Below are 11,850 nucleotides of genomic sequence, written 5' to 3'. Positions count from 1 at the left end.
CTCCAGGCTGCCTTTAAACTTTCTCTGCTTCGCTCCTCTCCCCTCACTACCTGCAGGCAGTGCCCTCAGCCCTGCTGCCCTTTGCAGAGGAGCTGCTCCTGGGCAGAGCTGTCTCTCTGCAGCGCTGCCCACTTGCCAGCAGCTCCCTCCATGCCAGGAGCCCAGCCCAGCTCAGCAGCAGAGGCCCAGCCCCAGGCAGCACTTTCTCTGCCCCTCTGGGCTCCCTCCAGGTGTCCCTGGGGCTGCAGGGGAACCTGCTGGGAAACAGGCTGAAGGCATCACTCATGTTCCCTCCTTCAACTTCTCCCCTGCAGTGTCATTACTCCTATTAGAAAAATAGTTGGGCATGAGAATCACTTTTTTTTGTCTCATCCTTAGACAGGACACCCAGGAAGGTGCCAGGGAAGGATCTAATTTCTCCAAGGTGGTAGGATGTATTCTGTTTAGTGAATTTAGGCATTTCATGCTGGGTCCTTAGACCTGGGGCTAGTAAGACAGGCAGCTCTCTTTTGCCCATGCCATATCTCTGCTTTTGCACACATGGGGTCTTGGACACTTGGTACCAGGTTTCTTTATGGCAAATATGAGCTTGCCTGGTTCCACAGCTGTGTTGCTTCAGTCCAAATGTGTGCCAGTGCCATCAGCCAGGGGCACAGACAGGATGAGTGGGAGCCGTTAATGTCAGAGACAGAGCTGTGACATTGATGGAATAAACTGCCAAGGTGTGGTGGCAGAGTTCAGGACAACTGCTCTTCAAGGACAGCATCCTCCTACCGGATGCAGGGAGAGCAGAGATGGTCTTTTACCTGGAAGTCATCAAGGCTTTCAGCATCATCCCTCCAGAAATTTCTTGTGTCCATGTTAGGACAGTATGGGCTGCATGGGTGGATATGTAGTTTTGTAAAAAAACAGCTGGAGAGCAGTTGGGCTTGGAGGAGTGTGGTACACGCATGTTGCTCTGTCCAGAGGCATCTAGCTAGTAGCGTCCTGCAGGGGTCTAGCTTGCAACCTGCCCTGTTTCCCTTCTTTTGAGTGACCTGGAGGATAGGAGAGAGTACTTTTTGATAGCATTTGTAAAAGACATCCCAGTGAGAAGAGCAGGGCAGGGCTGGAGGGCAGGGCTGCCATCCCAAAGGACATAGAAACCTCAGGATATCCAGTAAAGATTCCACCAAAGTCCTGCTCCTGAAGTGGATGTAGGCCCTGAAATGTTCTAGGACAGGGACTGGCTAGGCGGGTAGCAGATCCACAGGAAAGGGTCTGCTGGTCTTTGGGTTCCATTAGGCAAAAGAGGAGCCATCAGCAAAGATGGCCAACAACAGCCTGGGCTGTGTGAGCAGGAGCACAGCCAGGGCAAGTGATTCTCTCCCTCTGCTCAGCACTTGTGACACCACATCCAGAATACTTGCCCAGGTTTTGGTTCTCCGCAATGCCAGAGAGACATTGGCAAGCTGGAGGATCTGCAAATTTCAGTGGAGGGCCACAGAGATGGCCCAGGTTGGAGCACTGGTCCTGTTAGGAGAGGCTGAGGGAGCTGGGCTTGTTCACCCTGGAGAATGGAGGGCTTTGCGGGGAGGATGGAAGAGACTCGCATTGCCTACGGTGAGGTTCCCAAGAAGACACTGTGGTGCGAGGCAGGAGCACAGGAGGCAATGAGCTGGAACACGAGGGGGTCAGGCTCAAGATAGGGAGAAACTTTTGCAAGGTGAGGACAGCCAGACAGGGGAAAGCCATTTCCCAGAGACTGTGCAATCTCCATCCCTGGAAGTTTCTCAGGCCTATCTGGATAAAACCATGAGCAACCTTGTGTGATCCTGCGTTGAGCAGGATGTTTTCTACAGATATTTAGCCAGGTCCCTTCCAGCCTGAATGACACTCTCATTCCTCACCTCTCCGTGTCCTCAACATGAGGGAAAGCCCTCAGGGTCCCTCTGACTGTGGAAATAATTCACATCAGGTAGAAGACAGCAGCACAGCCACCCCAAACAGTCCCGATGCCATCCCTGGCCTCATCTTTAATTTACTGCTTCCCTTCTTCCCCCTCTCAAATTCTTCACTGTTCTCATTCTCACACCTTCCAAATAGTCCAGCGTGCCCTGGCTGGCTGGGGTGGAGTGCATTGTCTTCATAGCAGCCCATAGGGTTCCATGTTTCAGATTTCTGACCAAAACTCCTTTAGGTATTGCTGAACAGTGCTTAAACAACAGGAAGGCCTTCTCATGCTGTTTCTCACGCTGCCCTTCCAATGAGTGGGCTGGGGTTGGGCAAGAAGTTGGGAGGGGATGCAGCCAGGACAGCTGACCTCACATGACCAAAGGGATATTCCATCTCATAGGATATCACGCTCAGCAACATAAGATCAGGAAAAGTAATAGGAAAGGGGGACCTTTGTGGTTATGACATTTGCCATCCCAAGTCACCGTTACATGTGATGAAGGCCTTTTTTAATTCCAGCCCAAGAGATGTTCTCACTTTTACATTTCCAGTTCTCTTCCCCAGGCTGCTGTTGGGGGAGTGAGCAAGTGACTGGGTGGCTGATTAGTTACTGGCTGGGGTCAACCCACCACACTTGTTAATCCTTTCCACATTGGCCATGCTTGTCTTCTTTTACATCCTCCGGTGGTGTTTCTGAGATGGTTGCTGTGCCACTTTCTACCTTGGGCAGCAAATCCATGAAACAGGTCACCCCTTATATTACCTGTAGTGTCCTGCACTTGCTCGCGGTGTTATCTTGTCAGAGTGTCGGGCATCTGCAGACATAGCATGACATCGGAGCCACTGCCTTGCAGTGTTCCCAAAGAGAAGAGATTCAGCGGAAGCTGAGAGTCTCGACGTCAGGCACTCATGGGAGCAGAATTCAATCATTGGCACCCATGAATGTCACCTTTCTTAATTTCTTCTCCTCTCAAGACCTGAGCAAGTGATGGGGAGAAAGGAAGAAAGGAGAGGGTTCATCATTGCTTTTGCAGTCCACACACAGAGCTGAATTTTGTCCTACTGTCAAAGATTTAATCCAGGTTAGTTTGGCTACCAAGCACGATTTTTTGAAAGTGTTCTGATACAGTGTGCCTCTCTTTTTAAGGAATAGAGAGTCTAGAAAGGCATCATCCAACATAAACAGCTGTCCTACAGATATGTGTGGAGAAGAGGTGAATTTTACTCATGAAGATTATTAACTAAGGAGTGCAAACCCTCAAATCAACATAAGGAGAGTGAGGCACCTACATGCTGCTATGGATATCATAGATCCACATGACACAGGATGAGTAAGACTACCTAAATGAGGCTTCTGGAGGGCTGGCTGGTGCTGTCAATGAAGAAAATTAAACAGTATTGGAGAGCAATGAGGAAAGCCAATGTTCTGAATCAAGAGCTTGCTGGAAAGAGCCAAAAGAAACATTGGGTATGGCTGAAAGACACCTCATGCTCTGGGGGTAATGTGTGGAGTTCGGACGGCCTCCCTGGTGGCTGATTCTGTGGACTTGGGTGGGGGCTGTGGCAGGGGCAGGAGACAGGTTGGTGGCAGACTCTGTTTCTTGAATGACAAAGCTGTGGTTTTCTGGAGATGTCCCAATACATGTGAGATCACAAAAAACACCTGGCTTCATAGATTTGCTATTTAGAAGCCTTACCCTTGTATGTAAGGAGGATGCCAAAGCCAAAGCTCCCATAGGCTTGAGAGTTGCAGGGATGGGTAGCAAAAGCAAAATGAGCTGACAGAGGCTTAGAGGGCCATGCAGATTGAGTCACACTCTGCCTGGAGGCCTGGAACAAGTGGGCACTGCAGAGGTTTGCATCTTGAATGCATGCCTCAGCCTAGCAGATGGGGATTCCCCCTGCTGGGGGTGGCTGTGCCAGTCAACCCACATGGGTCTTGATGGAGTCTGAAAGACTCCACTTGAAGACATTAGTATAAGCCAATTACGTTGGGAACTGTCTTTTCAAAATCAAGCATTTGATTCACTTTGCCTCTTTGCTTTGTCCCCTTTTCACTTTGATGACACTCCCGAAATCTCTCTAGTAAGCAACGCAAGAACTGAGGACTAAAGGAAAATTCTGCCGAGGCTTGGCTCCTTATGGTGCTTTGTGTGGTAATGAGCTCTCTGGTGCCGCGTTCCTGAACTGCAGCTCCTGAAAGACTGAGCAAGCCTCCAGCGAAGTAAAAGCAGCACAGGTGAAGGTTTCGGAGGGTGTTAGCAGTCGCTGCTGAAGGCCATCACTGAAGAGACCATACAGGGAATGAGCAGACAAGGTTCCTGTCCCTGGGGGCTGGTGAAGCAGGGAGTCGCAGGCACTTGGGACAGGAGGACATTTCAATGTGAGATGTTTTCACACTGTGAAAGCCCTTGATGTGCTTTACCAAGCAGGATGGCCAAGGCCTGACGCCCATCCCCTGCAGCGGGGGCTCCTTTCCCTCTTGTGATGCTCTGGGCTCTGCCTGGGAGCATTGTGATGTGGGAGTGTGTGATGGCAGGTGCAGGCCAGTGGTAGGACACCTGCCAGGCTCTATGCAAGGTGGGTGAGGAGAAGGCAACAAAGCGCTGGAGCTGTAAGGACCTCATGTCCTCTCGTGGGTCTCAGTGGAAGAGACAGAAGCCATAGCTGAGTGGACAAGGGTCCCAGTTCTGTTGGGGTGTAAAAGCCCCACCAAGGCCCTTGGCCACCCCCACCACAGCTACACTGACCTGTGCCTGTGCCTGCTTCCTTGCTTCCAGCACCAAGCTCTGTGTTTCTGAGCATTTGCCAATGCCTCTGACTTCCCCACAACCCATCCCGTTTCTTCCAAAGCCTTGCTAGTGCTGCTTTATTACCCAAGAGTTCCAAGGCCCAGACATGCTAGAATCCTCTGTTTAGCTCCCCATCCCAGCACTCAACTGCCCATCCTCCTTCTGCTGCTGCCTCCAAATCAAGACTCAACCTATTTCACTTCAGCATGACAGCCCCCGACATGTCAAGTCTTCTTCCTGCCTTCAATGCCCTCACTGCTGCACCTGCACTGCTCTCCCCCTGCATGCCCATGTGTCTCACCCACCCTTCCTCTTCCCCTGCAGCGGTGGGACCTCACCCCAGGAGGGCTGTGCATCCTCCAGGCTCAGGGAGGTTTCCTGACACCCACCCAAGTGTGAGCAGTGAAGGAGGGGAGGAGAGCCAGGTCAGCTCATGGGGCACGACTGAGCACAGACACCCCAAGCAGTGGGCGTTCCCCATCGGTCAGGCTGAGCCATGCACATGCGATGGAAATGTCTGTAGCATCCCTGATTTGCACAGGAGGGGCCTTCCTTCCTGCCATCTTCCCAGGACAATCTTCTTCTTCCTCCTCCACCATCAGACATCCACTGCTTTCCATTGCTGGATTCAGACATGGTTGGATGGATACTTGATGGATAATTGATGCATCATCCGCAGAAGACTCACCAGGTTTGCATCTCAAGAAATGGGATGCGAGAGCCCAAGGGAAGGATGGTCTGCTCACTGTCATGGCATTTGGGTACCTGAAAGGTGCTCTCTTCTCCCTGTCTCCTGGACACCTAAAGAGGACTCACACTTCTCTGCACTTCCAGTTCAGGTGTTCCTGGGAATCTCAGGAGGCATGGCATACCGATTCCTGGATTCAAGGAGCTGGTCAAATCCCTCTTGTCTCTTTCCGCAATGATGGCTTCAATGCCAGGCTCATTTGTAGACTCTGTACGTGGATGCTGACATTCCTTGAGCAACTGGCTCTGAAAGGATTAACACTGTAGGCTGTTATTTTTTGGACGGTATAAGTATAGTGGAAGAGAAGAAGTTGGCGTTGGGCAAATGAAAAGGGAAGCAAAAGATGTGGTCAGGGCTGTTTGGGGACACCTGTGAATCAGGTCTGAACCTGATGTGAATGACTTTTGGGGCCTGGGAGAACCCGAGAGTTCTCCCGAATTGGAAAACATGAAGGGGAAGGAAGGACAGCATCATTCAGGCTGGAAGGGACCTCGGGAGGTGTCTGGACCAACCTCCTGCTCAAAGCAGGCTCAGACAGAGTACTCAGGCCTTTATCCAAACACATCTTGGTCCCATTCCAGGACAGAGCCAGTGCACGCTCCCTGAGAAACAGCTTCCAGCACTTGACTCTCCTTATGCTAGAATAATTTCTTTCTCTCTCTAGCCTGACCCTCTCTTCATTCAGCGCATTGCCTCTTGTCCTTGTGTCACAGACATGAGCCTGACTCCGTCTTCCTGGGAACTGTGCGATGCTGCTGCATGCTTCCCACAAGATCCTCTCTACTCCTGTCTGAACAAGCCCAGCTCTCTAAGCCTCTTCTCCCAGTACAAGTTCTCCCACCCCACTGACCTTGGTGGCCCTCCACTGACCTGGCTCCAGTTTGCCCAGGTTTCCATGGAATTATGGGATGGAAATAGGAAAATATTCTGGCTATGGTTTGAAAAGTGCTCAGCAGACTGGCTATTGGCCTTCTTTCCTGATTACTCCTCTTTCGCCTAATGGAACCCAAGGACCACCAAAGCCTTTCCACAGAGCTGCTGCCCACCTGGGCAGTCCCTGGACGATGTCATTGCATGGGCTTAGTCGACCTCAAGGGCATAACTTATTGCCTATCCTGACGTTCCTATTGGCCCATCACTCCAGCTTGTCTTTGTCCTTTACTATTGCAACCCTGCCCTCCAGTGCAGTGTCTGCTCTCCTCAGTGTGGTGTCTTCTATAAATGTTATGAAAAAGCACTCTCTCGTCTCCTCTAGGTCATTAAAAACATGTTAAACAGGGCAGGTGGCAGCACAGACCCCGGCAGGACCGTACTATCTAGATGCCTCCAGGCAGAGGAGTTGACTCTGACATATTGACTACGTCCCTCTGAGCCCGACCATCCATCTGGTTATTTACCCATCTACTTATGCAGCCAGGCAGACCAGAATATCATGATTTGGGCATGAGAATATTGTTGGGGGGTAATGTTGAAAACTTGACTGACTTCCAGGTTAAAAGACAACCACTGCTCTCCCCGCATCCAGCAATCCTGTCCTTTCAGCACAGAAAGGAAAGGGGATGGCAAGAGACAAGCTCCCCTGGGTAAACCCAGTCCTCTTCTCTTTCAGACACCCAGAAATGGGATCCGAGTGAACACGATCTGGGGCACAGTCTTTTGCTCCTCTGCACATCCTTTAGGCATTTTGAAAGGTGCGTGCAATGTTTAGGTGTTGTGAGTCATCAGGGAGTAGGCACAGTCTCCATGACCTTTGAAAGATGCTGGAGAGTGGCCTGGCTGTGCCATTGGCCTGCTCACTCAGCTCCCTGCCATGCTGCCCCTCCTGTCCCATAGACTGGGAAGGATGGAGTTTGCTCAAGTCATCCCTGACCTGATCCCCATCCACTGCTGGTTGATCTCCTCCAGAGTCCTGCCCTGAGTCGCAGAGGCCTGGGAGACCTTGCTGGGGAAGACTGAGGCAAAGAGGACACAGAGAATCTCACATCTATCTACACCTGCTCTTGCTAAATTCAGCAGTGGCCACACAGGATCTTTGTTTCTTCTTTAACTGTTCCTGAAGCAGTAAACCCTCCTTATGGTGCCCTTCAGTTGCCTTTCAAGTTTAGACTGAGTTTCCATCTGGACCCTTGCGGAGCTTGGAGGATGCTGTCCTTGAAGAGATGTCACAGCTCTGTCTGCTCAGGAACAGCTCCAGCTCCTCCTGCTTGTGCCCCTGGCTGAGGGCACTGCTGTTCATTTGGGCTGAACACTGCAGCTGTGGGACCAGGCAAGCTCTGACTTGCTGTAAAGTACCCTGGTACCAAGGGTCCAAGACCCCATGTGTGCAAAGGCTTTTCTTCGGAGCAGAGACATGGCATGGGCAAAAGAGAGCTGCATGTCTTCCTAGCCCCAGGTCTAAAGACCCAGCATGAAATGCCTGTTTCACTGAACTGAGGATAAGTCCCCAGCTTGAAGAAATATCATCTTTCCTTGTCACCTTCCTGGGTGTCCTGCCTAATGATGGGACAAAAAGAAGGGGATTCTCACGCCAAGTCTTTTCCTGATAGGAGAAATGACACTGCTGAAAGTGACTCTGATGGAAGTAAGGGTCTCTCCGCAGCTGAGGGAGGGAACATCAGTGATGCCTTCAGCCTGTTTCCCAGCAGGTTCCCCTGCAGCCCCAGGGACACCTGGAGGGAGCCCAGAGGGGCAGAGAAAGTGGTGCCTTGGGCTGGGCCTCTGCTGCTGAGCTGGGCTGGGCTCCTGGCATGGAGGGAGCTGCTGGCAAGTGGGCAGCACTGCAGAGAGACAGCTCTGCCCAGGAGCAGCTCCTCTGCAAAGGGCAGCAGGGCTGAGGGCACTGCCTGCAAGTGCTGAGAGGAGAGGAGTGAGGCAGGTAGACTGTAAGGCAGTGTGGAGTGGGAAGATGCTGAGAGCTCACTGCGTGGGAGAGATCTTCACAGCCCTCTACATGGTAAGTCCCTGGGTGCAGGACAATGTAACTGGTGTTCCTGGAGGGATATCCAAAGGCTGCTACATCCCACAGGCTGTGGGATTTTCAGGAGGACTTTCACAGTTTCTGTAATGTAGAGGAGGAGGACGTGCTGCAGAGGAGGACTTCCCTGCTGCAAGGTCAGAAAGAAAAGGCAATACAGCTGCCACCTTCTGGAGTTCTGAAGACGGAGTGCAGCTGTGGGTGCCCAGGGCTGTCCTTCAGAGCAGGGTCACTGCACCCCATGGGGCTGTGCACCAGGGCAGGGACTCTGCTGCCTGCCTGGGCCAGCACTCGGACTGCCCACGGAGCTCCCTACAGAGCTGCAGGAAGAAGCTGTTTGTGGGAGCAGGGCAGGATCCTTCTGCTGCCCAGAGTGTGCAGCATGGGTCAGGACTGCTCAGACTTCTGCATCATCCAGAGGACATTTGCAGAGGGTCATTTTAAAGAGGGATATCAAGGTAGGGGATTGCCTGAAAGGGAAGAAATCTGTGCTTTGAGTTTATCCACTCTAGGTTGGCCGGGTGGGCAGTGGGAGATGGGAATTTATTTCTCTGCCCTGGAGTAGGCAATGAGACTCCAGTTCTCTTTAGGACCTCTCCGAGCTGCTCCTTAGCCCCTGCACAAACAGAGATGCCCCGGGCAGTGCCCTGTGCCAGGAGGTGCCTGCAGGGCGGAGCTGAGCACACAGCAGGTGGGATGGGCTCAGTGCATGGAGAGGTAGGAGATGTGGGGATTCAGGCATCTTCCTGCCATCCCCTGCACTGCAGATACTTTCCCTGGAGCAACTCCCTGGTCTCCTCACTCACACAGCAGAGCCTCTGAACTTAATGGCATGGAGACATGCTCATGATTTACCTTCCCAATCAGCCTGACCACCAAAGAGAGTTAAAACACAAGGGTCTCTCTCTGTCTCCCTCTCCTGCCTCCCTTGGCAGGGCTCCTTTGGCATGTTCTCCTCTTCTCCCTGACACCCTTCTTCTCACTGTTACACTTACTGGTGTGGGGGGTGAGGATTCAAGTGCAGCTCAGACACCAACGCTGCGTGTGCTGTCATGCACATATGGCCATGGAGGAAAAGCATCCAGCTCGCACCCTGTTCACCTGTGGGGCTCTTGGTACTGCAGTGCGTGCGGCTGGCAGGGATCTCACCCTCCCTTCAGGACGTAACAAATTCAGCAGAACTGACTCTGTCCTTGGGAGGTCCTGCTGGGCTGCAGGCTGCCCTCCTGTAGCGCACAGCTCTCCCAGGGCATCTCTGTGCTTTGCAGGAGCCCCATGGAGAAGACACCTCGGTGCTAAGGCCATTGAAATGCTGCTGGGTGGCTGCATGTGGGCAGCTGTCATGAGCCCTCTGTGTCCCTGGCTGGGAGGACAGAGCTGAGATCCTCCTCAGGTGCAATAAGATGGGGTGAGGGGTTTGGAGATCTCCACTTGGAAACTGAATTCCTCTGCTCCCAGCACTGGCCTCTTTCTTTTGGGGGAACACCCAAGTGCGATAGTCCTCCAGCTGGAAGAGCTGCCAGCAGAGGGCAGCTGAGAGCAGGGCTGATGGACAGAGCGGCTGTCCTCACTCTGCACTAAGGGACAGTCCCTGTGCCCAAGCTCAGCACCCACAAGGTTTCCCTTGCAGTGCAGCAGAAAAGCCAGGCATTGCTGCATTCCAACCACTCCTCAGCTGTGCTGGGGCAACTAGAGCAGAAGGCACAACCCGAACAGCCCACAGCTCTGCTCTGCAGTCAGGTGAATTGGGAGTGACAATGCTGAAAAGCTCTTTGATATCAGGATTGGATTTAATCTGAGATCACCCCGAGTTCCTATTTACCTACTGGTGTAGGGCAGGACTGAGTCCTGTAGCGCCTGCTGCTCCCTGGGGCACCCTCAGCCAGCACCAACCAGAGCTCACCAAAGCTCTTCCTGAAAAGAGAAAGGCTCTTTGGGGGCTTCCTATAAGAATTTGAATAGATTTTCCTGAAAGCAGTCAGCCCTAACTTCTCCCTTCCTTTACCTCGTTGAGGAGATCCCCATGCGCAGAGGGCCAAAATGTCCAACAGCAGCTCCATCACCCACTTCCTCCTCCTGGCATTCGCAGACACACGGGAGCTGCAGCTCTTGCACTTCTGGCTCTTCCTGAGCATCTACCTGGCTGCCCTCCTGGGCAATGGCCTCATCACCACCGCCATAGCCTGCGACCACCGCCTCCGCACCCCCATGTACTTCTTCCTCCTTAACCTCTCTGTTCTCGACCTGGGCTGCATCTCCACCACTGTTCCCAAATCCATGGCCAATTTCCTCTGGGACACCAGGGCCATCACCTACATGGGATGTGCTGCCCAGCTCTTTCTGTTTGTATTTCTTATTTCAGCAGAGTATTGGGTTCACACCATCACGGCCTATGACCGCTACGTTGCCATCTGCAAACCCCTGAACTACGGGACCCTCCTGGGCAGCAGAGCTTGTGTCCACATGGCAGCAGCTGCCTGGGCCACTGGGTTTCTCAGTACTCTGCTGCACACGGCCAATACATTTTCACTCCCCCTCTGCCACGGCAATGCTGTGGACCAGTTCTTCTGTGAAATCCCCCATATCCTCAAGCTCTCCTGCTCACATTCCTACCTCAGGGAGGTTGGGCTTCTTGTGGGTAGTGTCTTTGTACACTTTGTGTGTTTTGTTTTCATTGTGGTGTCCTATGTGCAGATCTTCAGGGCCGTGCTGAGGATCCCCTCTGAGCAGGAACGCCACAAAGCCTTTTCCACGTGTTTTCCTCACTTGGCCGTGGTCTCCCTCTTTCTCAGCAGTGCAGTGTTTGCCCACCTGAAGCCCCTCTCCATCTCCTCCCCATCCCTGGACCTGGTGGTGGCAGTTCTGTACTCGGTGGTGCCTCCAGCAGTGAACCCCCTCATCTACAGCATGAGGAACCAGGAAAGCAAGGATACCTTGTGGAAACTGATCCAGTACGTGCTGTTTCACTGAGAATAACCCACCTCCCCTCCTCTGCATGTTTCCCACATTTTTTCTTAAGGCACAAGTCTGCTTTTTTATCTCTTGATAATTCTACTTAGAGATAATTCGCTGGGTTTATACTCCTTCTGTGGAGGTTTCATCCTGTTGTGTCTGACCCTTGCACAACACTCTGTCACATGTGTCCCATCAAACTGTAGCTCTTCAATAAATGGGATCCTCCTGGATGAGGTGCGTGAACGCTGGTCTCTTCCTCTAAAGTTCTTTCCAAGAAAATGTCCAAGGAACTGGTCTTTTAAAGTTTCCGTTCCCTTGTGTTCTGAGTGGTTTTGGGGTTAAGCTCATGGTAACTTTGGGTTCCACTGGACCAAGTGTTCTGGATTTAAAGGCTCTCTTCTTAGTGTCCAATGGCAGGGGAGATGGTCCATCAGCTCCCCATTATC

At 52.3% G+C, this 11,850-nt stretch overlaps 1 protein-coding gene across 1 annotated transcript; it reads left to right on the top strand.

Annotated features, from left to right (window-relative positions):
- The first annotated feature begins 10,489 nt into the window (after positions 1-10,489).
- On the top strand, positions 10,490-11,419 carry LOC148050389 (olfactory receptor 14J1-like). The gene has a single exon (XM_087742856.1). It carries the CDS (start codon positions 10,490-10,492, stop codon positions 11,417-11,419), a length of 930 nt encoding a protein of 309 aa, XP_087598982.1.
- The last annotated feature ends 431 nt before the right edge of the window (positions 11,420-11,850 follow it).

The sequence above is a fragment of the Nipponia nippon genome, unplaced genomic scaffold (genome assembly GCF_047370975.1).
Source record: "Nipponia nippon isolate SJK-2023a ecotype South Korea unplaced genomic scaffold, ASM4737097v1 scaffold_86, whole genome shotgun sequence".
Classification (NCBI taxonomy): domain Eukaryota; kingdom Metazoa; phylum Chordata; class Aves; order Pelecaniformes; family Threskiornithidae; genus Nipponia; species Nipponia nippon.
The sequence above is the reverse complement of the archived record's forward strand: the minus strand, read 5'-3'. Positions and strand labels throughout refer to the sequence as shown.